General features: G+C 39.2%; 1 protein-coding gene across 1 annotated transcript in view; it reads left to right on the top strand.

Annotated features, from left to right (window-relative positions):
- Window positions 1-13,436, top strand: part of LOC146652447 (brain-enriched guanylate kinase-associated protein) — a 39,783-nt gene extending 26,347 nt beyond the window's left edge. The window contains exons 4-7 of the mRNA XM_085381517.1: window positions 339-405; window positions 2,057-2,164; window positions 5,455-5,535; window positions 11,001-13,436. Of these exons, the coding sequence (XP_085237643.1) occupies window positions 339-405; window positions 2,057-2,164; window positions 5,455-5,535; window positions 11,001-12,413 (1,669 nt within the window). The 3' untranslated portion in view covers window positions 12,414-13,436. The remainder of the gene's footprint in view (window positions 1-338; window positions 406-2,056; window positions 2,165-5,454; window positions 5,536-11,000) is intronic.
- Window positions 13,437-13,470: the final 34 nt, after the last annotated feature.

Genomic DNA, 13,470 nt, shown 5'->3' on the forward strand with positions numbered 1-13,470 from the left:
AGAGGTGTAATTATAAAATATAATCAAAACGTCACCTTTTCCCCTTCATTTTAATTACGTTGACATCCTCAGGCTGGGGTCCTCTGTCAGCCATAGTGGAGCTGCGGCTCAATATTTATTACTGGTGCCCAAAGTCTTTCCATATATGTTACCATGCCTTGTGGGGGGAAAAATCCCTCTATTACGAGACATATGACGTGTTATTCAGCTTTGAATTGTGCAGTGCACTGCTGAGCCTGCCAATCTGCTTATTTCCAGTTGCAGAAGTCTTCGGCTGCTACTATTTATGTTCAATCTATTACCTGCAAGTGAGCGCTGTTGTTTATTGTGTCACTTAGAATACAAAGTAGCTACTCAGCACTGCAGAGGATCAACCAGGATCTGGAGGAGAAGATCCACAGAAATGTGAGTATCTTAACAGGTGTCTGTGTGTTTTAAACCCTGTGTACATGCTGTACAATAAGCTCTCAGGTTTGCGGTCAACTATTTGCAGTATTTGTAGACAGAAAAGAAGCAAGTAGGAAAGCCTTGAGATTTAGAGATGATACAGAGCACTTGGTGAGCTTGTTTGAATATGAATGCCCTTCTGTTGGTACCACTGACGTTAATTATGGCTTATTACAATTGGCTGTCCTCCTTCCAACAGCAGAGTGATAGCAAACCCATTGTTCCTCAGTGCTCTGCACCTCACTTCATTTGTCAGACATTGCTTTTTTTTTGCTGGTGGAAAGATACAATTAACTAGTCTGCCGGAGAACACTGTATGACCATCAGGTGTCTTCGCTGTTGAATAGACAGCTGAAAATGCTCGTCGAATGGGTTTGTTACAGCACAAGATAATAATCATTGCTGTCGCCATCATTTTGATGACAATGTGAGATACCAAGTACAGGTAATAAAGAGCTGAAGGTCACCCAGCTTTTTGTGTAAAGAAAATTGGTGATTTTTAAAATAAAGGCTGGTAGCCTCTTTTTTTCTTTTTTTTTTGAAGTGTTCTCATCAGCTGTTATTGATTCATTTCACGTACACCCTCCACAAGGGTGAGAAAGGTGCTGAGTAAGTCTCTCTGTAATAGTAAAGCTTGTTTACTCCTGAGGTGCCGCAAACCCATCTGACCCCTTGGCCCTGCACAACTATAGAGAACGTAATTACAAGACTGATAAACACTGTGATATAGTTTGAGTCTGTTAAACTTTTCAAAGAGGCGGAACTACTGTACGCTCAGGCATTTTAATTACAGCTTCCACAAACCCAAAGCTCTTGGCCAAAATACATTTTACTGACAGGTGATGAAGCTAACAGAAACTTTGCTTTTAAAAAAATGCAATAAAAAATTATTTAACTATATGGAAGCTCAGTTTACTGACATTAAAGTTTCCCATTCATCAACAGTAGCTAAGAAATACGTATGTAATAGGCTGCTGTCATATTCAGCTGTAAGCAATATGGATTAGGTGTGACAGCCCAAAAATAGGACGCAGGAGAGAAGTAGAAACCAAAGCAAGCATTTAATCTAAAAAGTCCAAATGAAAATATCCAGAAACACAAAGAAAAGCTACTGAGTTACATGGACAACACAACAAAGGACAAAGAAACACTCTGGGAATATATACATGTGAGGTGGAAATAGAAGGGGAACTAAAGACAGCTGAAGACAATCAAGAGGGCAACCATGAAAAGTAAAACTAAACAAGATAAAGTAAAAGGGAATTAAAACAGCAACACTCAGAACAGAAAGCACTTCCAACGGGCACCAAAACCCAAAAGAGTTAGGTGAAATATACATATACAGTTGCCAATATAAACAGTACTGACGACCTAGATCTCAAAAGAAAATTAGAAAGATCTATCAAAAATTTTCTATTTATGTTTACCGGGTTCATATTTGAATTAAAAACATGCAAGAATCAATTTTGAAAGTTTGTTTATAAGAGACCTTTCAGACTAACTATTCTATAAATTCTATAAATTTCATTCCTAAAAAACACACAAGAAAGAATTACACAGAGGAAAGTACTTTAAAGTAATCTTTAAATCCCTGCTCTGTCATTATCAGTCACAGCACCACGATGATGAAAAGCGTGCTCTGAGCAGAGAGATCATCGTCCTCAACAACCACCTGATGGAGGCAAAGCTCACCATCGAGAAGCTTCAAGAAGACAATGTAAGTAAAGCAGTGCCCAGCATTCAACTCTGCAGAGCCAGACGATGAGTATGAAGTTATTGTTTGAGGCAAATAGAAAATAGGCGCTTCCATACATTCTGTTTGGGGTTTTCATAGTCTTGCCCAGTGACACTATGATATGCAAACTGGAGCACCAGAAAGGAGCTGCAAATTCTCAGATTATTGGACAAACTTGTGAGTAAGACATGCAAGCTCAGTAGTAAGATGACCTTGTTGCATTAAAGTTCAAAATGGACTCATGATTTTACTGTTCCATTATACATATAAAAAAATATGACCGGTAGGATCTAACTTTGATTTATAGGCAGCGGGAACATAAATGGATAAGTTAAAAGTTGTTGGGGTTTTTTAAATTTTGTTTTTATTATACATTTGGTCACTAGGGGTAGTTACCTCTTGAATTATGGCATTTGTAGAGGAAGTGGTTCATTCATTCAGGTATCCCATTGCGGAAACTCAACACTTTTTACCATGTTCTCTGTAGCAGAGACATTGTTAGGCTACATAAGTTATGCACAACTGGGACAAGAACTACGTGTTGTGTCTGACAAATAATAAAGAAGAAAATGTTTGGTGTGTTACTGGGTGTGTTACTGTAAATGCATAAACTTGTCGGCAGATATTAGCATATCAGCAAATAAGATGGCAGTGTGGGTGATGCAACTTTGCACTGACTAAAGGATAAAAGAAACAGCAATAAAGAGCTGAAGACTAAGTTCAGTGATGTTATATAATGAAGATTTCTTTGTCTCCAGGAACAAATGGCAGATAAACTACCAAAAACTAACATGCAAAATTAAAGCTACAAGGAGTGATGATAGGGCCCTAACACCTTTGGGGACACGGAGATGTGCTGCTATTGCTGCAGTTGACACTTTTCTTGCAGTCGTGACAGTATTAATCCCTTGACAAGCTAGTTTTTTTACAACAGCCTGTGGCCTCTAGTTGGTGTTAGATTACATCCACTAATAATATTTGACATTACATGTGTGGAACGCACAATGAAAACGTGATCATCCGATAATGCTTTCAAACAATGCTGATTTCCTATTGCCATAAGGTGGTGTACAGTGTGCATTAGAGTTGTGAGAATTTCTTGTGCTGTGGCGATTGATCAGAATTTTCCACATATCCTTAAATGTAAACTCAAAAGCTTTATAATTTAGCATGGCCAAGATCTTTGGACTGAACTTTGGCTACCAAGGGCTTTGATTGCTAGCATTTTGCTATGGTTGCCTGTAGTTGCATGGAAGATGCTGACTTGTTTGCAAACACTTGCTCATTACATACCAGGCAGTAGTAAGACTTGAAAAATGAACTGCAAACCATAAAAGGTGAACATTCACCTTTTAAGTAAAAGTTGTACCTTTTCAAACATCTTGGCTGCAGCACTATGGAACTCTGTGCTGGGCTCTAAATTATTTATATTATATATAAATGACATATCTAGTGTTTCCAAACTGTTAAAATGTGTATTGTTTGCTGATGATACCACTCTGTACTGCTCAGGTAAAAACTTAGAACAGCTTCTGACTACAGCGGAAAAGGAGTTAAATATATTAAAAAACTGGTTTGATGTAAATAAGTTATCATTAAATATAAAGAAAACAAAATTGATTATTTTTGGCACTAGACAAGTGAAAAATGTATCTAAAATAAGGGTTAATGGAATTGAAATTGAAAGAGTGTACGAAAATAAATTTCTTGGAGTGATAATTGATGATAAGCTGAGTTGGAAGTCTCATATAAACCACGTGAAAACAAAAATGTCAAAAACCATTGCTATTCTCTATAAAACAAAGCATGTCCTGAACAAAAAATCATTATACACACTTTATTGTTCTCTGTTGCTTCCATATATGACTTATTGTCTAGAGATATGGGGTAATGCATATAAAACGAACACTCTTCATATTTTCAAGTTACAAAAAAAAGCTATAAGAATTATAAACCAATCAAACTATATAGAACCAACTAACATTTTGTTTATTAATCTGAATACCCTGAAATTTTATGATTTAGTTGAATATAAAATGGCACAGATAATGTATAAAGCACAAAATAACTTGCTTTGCCCCAGTACTCAGAAGCTGTTCAAAGTCAGAGAGAGTCAATATGACTTAAGGGGAACAGATTTCTTTAAAAAAAAACAAGATAAGGACAAATATAAAGCAGAGATGTGTTTCTGTTAGAGGAGTTAACCCGTGGAATAGTTATGACAGTGATTTAAAAAGGTTTAGTTCATTTTCCTTGTTTAAAAACATGTTTAAAAATAGAGTAATAGAAAATATATAAATCAAGAATGAAAAGAGCAAAAAGGAGAAAAAAAACAACCTCTTGATTCTTTTGCTTTGATGTAGTTACTTATCTAAGGTGGAAAGTTTTTTTTTTCTTTTTTTTTTTGTTTGTTTGGTTTTTGCTTTGTTTTATTATTTTCTTCAAGCCCTGTGTACAGGAGCTGCATACAAAAAGATATTTTGTGAAAAGGGTTGGCGTAATAAGCAAATGCTTCAGCCAATACCTTTTCATTAGCCTTGTCTCATGCTTTCTTTCTTTATGGTAGATTTTTGTTCTGTTTTCACTGTTTGTTTGTGTTTTTTTTTCACTGTTTTCACTGAGATTTGAATTTGAATGCTAATCAATAAAATCAAAATAAAAAAAAAACAAAAAACTTTGACTTTAAAAATGAAGGTTCGCATTTCTGGTTTGCTGGTCTGGTCAGCAACAGCTAGTCACTTCAAGCAAAACAAATTTTTCCTGGTCACCAGTTGGCCATTCTTTAGGCCTTTGTGACTGGAACTTTAGAAACTGATTTCACAATTAAACTACTCACCAGCTGTGGTTAATGAACATTTCACCTTTGCAACCTGGAGGTCACAAACTAGTCTTTAGGCGATTGTCACTGAGGACTTAAAACCAAAATTTTCTACGTCTTGTTATGCGTGTGCACAATTTAATGTTGTAATTTCAAAGGGGGGAGGGGCTCCGGAGTCATTTTGTACCCCCCATACGCAAGATCCATATAATTTGTACATTTACACCAGTACAAATGTGTTTGCAAATTGTAGTTTTTTTCCCAAGCATGTTTAGTGCTTCAAATAAGCAGTTAAATAAGAAGTTTTGTGTTTCTGAAGAAGGAAAGTAGGTTTGGGAGAATAGAGTTTAAGCAGTATTGATCCAAAAGAGACCAGAAATTTAGCTGGCAACGAAAGTTTTAATATTCATTCTCTGTTCTTTCATTTGATTGTGGCCATTTTGTGCCTCTGCAGGAAATGTACAGAAAGGACTGTAACCTGGCTGCTCAGCTTCTGCAGTGCAACAAGTCTCTTTACATGGCTCAACTCTCAGAGGTGAGCTGTGCACTCACTTTTACAGGCTTGATTTTTCCAGTGCTCTTTATCCTTTGTAAAAATGCATTTTGCATAATTCCTCAGTTTTAGTGAGGCCTCAGTCTAATCCCTGGTAGCCTTTCTTCACAAAAGTCGCATACAACCAAGCTTAAGAACTGTATGAGCTTCAGGCTTTTTTGCGCTGACATTTGATGTGAACCCAGAAAGACAGAAAAATCTGTAATTTTTCAGTTCAGCGGTAGCCAGGTAAAAGAAAAAGCTTTGGTAAAAGCTAAGGGGGAGGAGAGGTCTGAATGAGGTGTATCTTGAGCAGCACTAAGCTGAATTTTCAGCTGATGACATGAGATGAGCGAAGAGAAATTTGCTGTCTTGACTGTAACATGAAGGTCATCTTGCCCTTTGTGAGCCAGAAAAGATAAGTCTTCCCGAAGCGATGAGTACTGTAGGTCACTGGAGGAAGGACAGAAAGTGAAGAATTAAAGCTTCATGGGGTTTTTTCTTTAAATAACCTTCACCTGAGAGAGATGAAAGAGGCAAGTTTTCAAAAAGTCGATGGCTCTGAGTTTAAAAGACTTTTTTAGCTAGAAGCAATCTGGATATATACTATAGAACTATGTATACTATACACAATGATTATGTGTTGAAGGACATGAACCACAGCTTGATTTACTAATTTTTCTTTTAAGTATAGCAAATCAGCATTAACATCTTCCTTTATAACAAATCAGATTTTTACCTTATTTCTATCCAAACTACAGTGATGTGCATTTACCATATATCATGTGAGAAATATTTAGTTTAGTAAACATAACAGATTTCTGCTTTTTCTCAAATGCAGATCATTTGAAGGCCTGACAATAAAAAGTTGCAATAGCATATACAATCAGATCCATAAGTATTTGGACAATGACAATGAATTCTTATAATTTTGCCTCTGTACAGCACCACAGTGAAAGCTAAATCAAACAAGCAAGATGTGAATAAAGTGCAGACCTTCAGCTTTAATTCAAGGGCTTTAACAAAAGTATTGCTTTAGCTTTTTTTCAGGTATTAGACACATTTTATGGATAATTGTCCAGTTTTATATGCTCATAAGTAGTTTGACAATTAACTGCATCTAGTTTTATGTCTAGATGACACTAATTTGCTTGTTCATTCATGACAATTAAGTAGATAAAAGGTCTGGAGTTGATTCCAGGTGTTATTTCATCTGAACTTGCTTTTTACTCAATATGAGCCCCAAAAATGTGTCAATTCAAGTGACAGAGGCCATCATTAGGCTGAAGAATCGAACTCGACCTATTGGAGAGTCAGCAGTAACTTAAGAGAATGAAGGCTCTTTCCAGCCTAAAAGACCACTGAAGACAACTAAAGTGCATGATGACAGAATTATTTCCATGATTAGGAAAAAGAAAACCTTTACAACAGCTGATCAAAAACCCTTTTGAGGTGGTAGACATCATGAGAAAGACCTAGAATCAAACCTGTGTCTATGGAACTGGGCCACTAGTGCGTACTGATGACGTGACTGCTGATAGAAACAGCAGGATAAATTTTGCAGTGTGCAGGGTTGTACTCTCTGCTCAGATTCAGCCAAATGCTCCAAAACTGATTGGACAGTGCTTCACAGTGCAAATAGATAATGGCCCAAAGCATGCTGGAAAAGCAATCAAAGCATTTGTCATGTTAAATAAAAGAGATATTCTTCAGTGGCCAAGTCAGTTATCTGATCTCAACCCAACAGGACATGCTTTTCAGTTATTTAATATGAAACTGAATGCAGAAAGACGTACAAACAAGCAGTGACTGAAGATGGCTGCAGTAAAGGCTTAATAGAGCATCTCAAAGAGGACACAGAGTACTTGGTGACGTCCATGGGTTCTAGACTTCAGGCAGTCAGTGTCCGGAAAGGATTTTCACCAAAGTGTTAAAAGCTATCATCTTATTTAAAATTGTGTTAATTTGTTAGGGATAATAGAGGGATAATAAGACACAGCTGAAGTCAACAAGAAGCATCGAAAAAGGCAGAAAGATGGAAGTAAACAGAAATGGGGACACAAAGCAAGCCCTACAAAAAGGGAAACATAGACTGGGGAAATGCAGAAAGCAGCCAGAAAGGAGAGGGCAACAGTGTTTGTTCTCTTAGTTTTATTATTTGTGGTTTGTGTTGGATGCAATGTTTTAAGGTTTTGGTGATGACTGTTTTCCTCCATGACTTGAAACTGTGACAATAACACCTACACCTCTACTCCATGCACACAGACTGGTGTTTCTGTTCTGGTCACTCAGTGTGCAGTTTAGCCAGAGTGCGGTCACACTGCACCGGTTTTGTTAATCACGTAAAACCACAAAGCAGCATGGGAACTACTTTAAGGCACATTGTGAGCAATTCTGAAGGACACTCAACAGAGGAGGTAAAACTACTGTATGTGGCAAAATATAAATGGAGAGCACGGTGCAGCCTCATCATAGTGTCCTGCTGCTCCTTGTGAAAAGAATGCACGCGGGTATTGATGAGTGTTTTAACACTAGCCCAGCTTGGTGCCACTTTCCGCTGCATCAGCCGTGGGCCTTGTGCCTCGCCCATGTGACAAGGGTAGATTTGAAACTGGCAAGCGTCCACGAGGTTAAAGAACGCCTGTCCACGTGTTTTAGGCATATGGCTGAATGGAAATATCAATGCAAACTGCATTTGGTTGCATAAGACTCATAAAATATCCCCAACACTTGCACGGTACACACATTAACACACGCACGTAGGCACCGTTAACAGTAAAGGGTCTATCATAAAGTGAAAAACTGTTCTGCAGGCACATTGCCAAACATAATAGGGGTCAGAGGCTATACATGCACTCACTGTGTGTCCACCCGTCTGCTGGTCCTGTGGGTGTGAGCTAATCGAAAGTGTATTGATGAATGGCGCTGCAGCATTTTGAGAGGTGCAGTGGCTCTTCAGCGCCTACAGAAGCGCTTTAGTCGTTTGTTCTGCTGCAAAACAATCACAGAGAGGGTGTAAAATGATCACGCTTGGATTTCTGAATGACGCATAAAAGCTAATTGAGATCTTGTTTAAAACAAGCCCAAATGAAAAAAGTGTGTGGACAGTAATTAAGTGGCATTTAGTTTTGTCCGAGATGCAATAAAAGTGCTATGATAAACCGTCTCTTTCATGTTCTCTGTAGTGTTTGTCTTTTCTCTATCTACAAAGTTATAATTAGCTTCCTTCTCATTGCCAATTAGGAACAACTGACTAGATTCCTGTTGATGATGTGCTGCAGTTAGCTTAATGCTTGTTGCTATGGAGAGGTAGAGATAGTGGTTGGAGGCTTTTTTTTTTATTAAGAAATGCTTGAAATAGAACAGGAAAGCGACTTATTCTCACTTCAAAATCAGGTATATTGTTCTCTTTGGTTGAGGTTCGTGACACTGAAGATTACACTTTTCCCCCTGCAGCTGTGAACACAATTCATGCAGTGAAGGCAGGTAAATGTGAACGTGTAGGTTGCTGTATCGTATTCAGAAACCACCTAAAGTACAATCTAACATACTGACACACATACTGCATTGTGCAGGGATAACAGAACCTGTGAGCAGCTTGGATAAAACGCTAAAATGCTGTGAAGTGTTTGCTCTTTCTCTTCTTCTTTTTTTTTTTTAAACATGTTTGTCAGATTTAAATGTTTCAGATCATTAAACAAGTAAAAATACAAATATATGCAGTGTTTAAATTTTGATTTCATTTATTAATGGAAAAATAAAAGCATCATGTATCATATTAAATGAAACTGTAAATTTAATTTGACACAAAAACAAGACTTTACACCAGGGATGTCAAACTCCTTTTATGTCGGAGGCCACACACATTTAATCTCTGAGATATCTTATTTAAGAAATGAAGTGCCATGTCACCAGAAAGAAATCAATCAGCATGACTCTTTGGGCTTAAATTCTAAGAAATAATATTTGATGAAATACTATACTAAAGATAGGACATTTCATTAGCCTTGTTTTTAAAGCCTTGCTTTTTAGGAACCGTTCCATGACTATGTTTAGATGAGAGGGGGCTAAGTTATCAGCTAACACTAGAATTTAACAAGATCAACCACAACGTATGTAAATATGCACCAAAGATACAGTTTTGGCTCACTTTAACCTCTGAGTAAATCCTAGAAATGATGCATTAAATATATAAATGTTCCTCTTTCATCTCTTTGTATGTGAAACGTCTGGTGATGGATACACCAATAAGATTATCTTTATGCGTTAGCATTCCCTCCATTTAGGCTGAAATTGGTTTGGTGTTTGAGGGGGCGCAGTGATGTTTTACTATCGCGTAGTGAATTCGAATTTTAAAAAAAAATTTTTTTTGAAAAAATTAGAATAAAACTAAGTAAACAAAGCATTCTCAGTAGAAAGAATGAGGACAAAAAAACCCTAAATGATGACTCAAACTACTGACTAACTTCTTTTTCATTTAGCCCATTTAGGAACCACCAATATGGAAAAGAAAAAGAAAAAACTTATAAAAGACTTGCATCAGATTTGGCTTGCTTCATATAGTGAATCGTATAAGGCTTATATGATTTACTCATGAAAGTGGCCACTTTCTCATTACTTTCATATATTGTTTTAGGAAGTATGCAAAACATACAAGTTTCATGTATATAATTTTTCAAGGGATCTTATATCTGTTTTCACTCTTGTATGCTTTTCATACAAGTTTCAGACAAGACAGATACAAACTTTATAAGATTTATATATATCTTCTCCATATGGGCAGATTAATTGTCTGTTTTTTCCCAACACAAAAGAAAGATGGATTCACTGCAATAATCTGATCTAATGTCTGTTGTTTGTGGAAGCAGCGTCAACATCCATCTGTGGTTCAGTTTTGGAGACAGCATCAGGGTGTCAATCATGCTTGCTGGTCTGTGTGTGCATCCACCTGCAAAATATTAGTCTCAATAAAAATATAATGGACGAATAATAAAGACATTCACTTGTGTTCTGTTTTCATATAGAAAAAAGTAGCTATAGAACAAAACAAATGACCATGCATTAAAAAAAAACTAAATCATTTTACACCAATCAAAATGTGCGAGACAAAATGAAATGAATAAAGAGGAACGTTGGATACATGCAGATGATACAGGCTGATGACTTGACTCTACTTTCACTCCACGATCCAAATAGTCTGGTGCCTGATGTTGTACAGTCTGACGCAGATGCCTCAAAACCCGATGCTCAGTGTGACATGTGATATACTTAAATTATTGCTGCTGCTGCACAGTTTAAAGGTGCCTTTAATGTCAACACCCTGATTTACCTACTAATTACTCGAGAGAGAGTTTGACAGTGTAGTGTACAGCAGTTCCTACACTACATAGAATAAGGTCTTTGCTATAATTTATAACTAACATTCACCGATTTTCCCTGCTTTACCCTTGTTTCTCTGATACTTTTAGCTGCCTGCTGACTTCCAGGAACGCCTGACCATGCACCTGGAGGAGTCTCCCCTCTGTCACACCTACTCTGACTCTGTCCCGACCTCTCTCATTGCCAAAGTGCTTGAAAAGCCAGATGAGGCTTGCAGCAGCAGCCAGGCCTCCCGCTCCCCCAGCCCGCAAACACAGGAACATGCCTTTATTTTGGAGAGTTTGGGTCCCGGAGAACGTTTGGGGCTACGCGGAGCCTATAAAACTGACCTGTACAGCAGTGACACAGCCCTGTATTGCCCTGATGACCGTCACCGTGAGCGGAGGCCCAGCATGGATATTCACGGCGAGAGGAAGCTCCTGTACGGGCCCCAGAACTCCACCGACAGTACTCCAGAGGAAGGTTCGGTTGGGTTGAGAGCTGGCTTCTCCCAGGAGCACTTTGCTAAGTTCCCTCCCCCACTGGGTGCAGCCTCCAGTTCTTACTCGAGTTTTAGTGGAGGGGGGTCTGAGGACAAAGGCAACGGACCGCCCAGCAGTGCAGCTTCTTCCCCCCACCATCACTCCCTCTACATGGAATGGAGGGATGCAGGGGACTATGAGAGAAAGAGTGATTCATCCTGGGAGAGGGACAGTCCACGGGGCTTTGCCAATGCTCATCCCTTCCAACAGACAGAGCTGAGCCACCATCAGAACGGCAGCTCTCCCGTCTACAGCCGTACCATGTCCTCCTGTTTCAGTGAGCCCTATGAGCCGCTCCCCCCGTCCTCCTCCCCAAGTGTCGCCTATGGAGACAGCCGTAGAGGCAGCACATTGGCCCCCGAGGAAGAGGAGCTGATTGGCCGGTGGAGACAACTTAGCGTGGAGGACTTAAGTGCTCACACCTACCGCAGCCCAGGACGGGCCTCACCTTACAGCTTCTCGGAGCAGCACTTCTCCGTCCGTCCCGCCAAGATTCGACTTGGGCCGCTCTACAGCAGTTTCCAGGAAGGGGCTGACTACTACCACCACGGAGTGGATGTCATGGACCCAGTGTGGGCAGCTGCCAGCCCCAGTCCTGAATGCAGCCCAGGGCTGCGCCAGGCTCACAGCCAAGCTCACCTGTACCGAGCTGAGGACAGTCAGGGGTCAGAGCACAGCTTGTACCACTCAGGGAGCTCTAAAGACAGGGAGGGAAATGTCGCATCTGGAGGCCAGAGCACTGATTATGTAGACCCCAGCCCCAACAGCTCCACCGAGTCTCTCCACCAGAGATCTCTGGAGATGGCCGCAGAACTGCAGCACTATCAAGTGGAGATGCACAGCGTGCCTGCACAGGTGAGCCAGTCGCCACCACCAGCCCCACCCCCTCCTCCTCCGTACAACCAAAAATTTGGCTCCCTGGGACTTTCCAGGAAGGACAGTCTGACTAAGGCGCAGCTTTATGGAACACTTCTGAACTGAAGGACTTTCCAATCAGGTTGCATCTTCAATAGTAGACACAGAGCCCTGGTTTGTTCAGCTGCACCTTCTCGTAGTGCAGCCATTTTGACGGCTTGAGTAGAAGCCAGGAGTTCTTCAGTATCATGAACATGTAACCATTGCTGATTATTTAAAAGCACTGATGGCGTGGCAGTGGATGGCAATTGTTTACATTATAAATTTCTCAAGGCAGTAAGTCAAGTTAGGGGTCAGATGTGGGGAAACAGACAAAGAGGAGCTCACAGAGTCCTTAAAACTTTTGAGAATGTGTATGTGTTAAACTACAAATGTACAAATATATACTAACTTAAAATTGAGTGATATATTTTGTATGTAGCTGTTAGCAAGAGATACATTTAAAAAACAGTGTAAAATCCTATTGGTAATCTGGAACTTGTAAATAAATTTAAAAAAACTTCCACTGCTTTATTCTAAAAACCCTGAGAGAGGTATTTTAATTGCCCCTTGACGTGCACAGAGATTTGTTTCAGCCGTTATTTTTAATCTGCTGCAACAGCGATGGCCTTGTGATGATTTACATACAAGTGTTGAAAGGAAGCGAAAAAACAAAGACAAATTAGTACCTTAAACGAACCATGAGAAACATTTGTTTTGTTTTTCCTTCTGTTAAATGGATTTGACAGTATTGATGGGAGTGTTTTATTGTTATTGATGGAACGTTTGATCTGTTTTACCAGTCAGTATTGCTTTCTTTTTTGCTCTTCTATATCCCCCAAGAGAGGTTTCCTGTCCCCTTTCTACCTCAGATTTGGATGCCCACACCCCACCAAACCACTGTAACCCCGTTTATTTCACAACGATGCATGTTTATATATTTTGGTTGTTTTGTTCGCCTAATAAAGCACAAATTATACATACAAGCTCCCAGCCTTTAATGTACACATTTGGGGATTTGAAATGCCGCTGAATAAAAGCGATATCATGTTTTAATATCTTTCACGCAGTTGCATAGCGATCGGTTGTTGTTTCAAGATAATTACATGTCTGCTGATCTGCAGTGTTCAGCTGACTGAATGAA

Source organism: Rhamphochromis longiceps, linkage group LG15, assembly GCF_057381845.1.
Source record: "Rhamphochromis longiceps isolate RC_006_pf linkage group LG15, R_longiceps_female_GT1.1, whole genome shotgun sequence".
NCBI lineage: Eukaryota > Metazoa > Chordata > Actinopteri > Cichliformes > Cichlidae > Rhamphochromis > Rhamphochromis longiceps.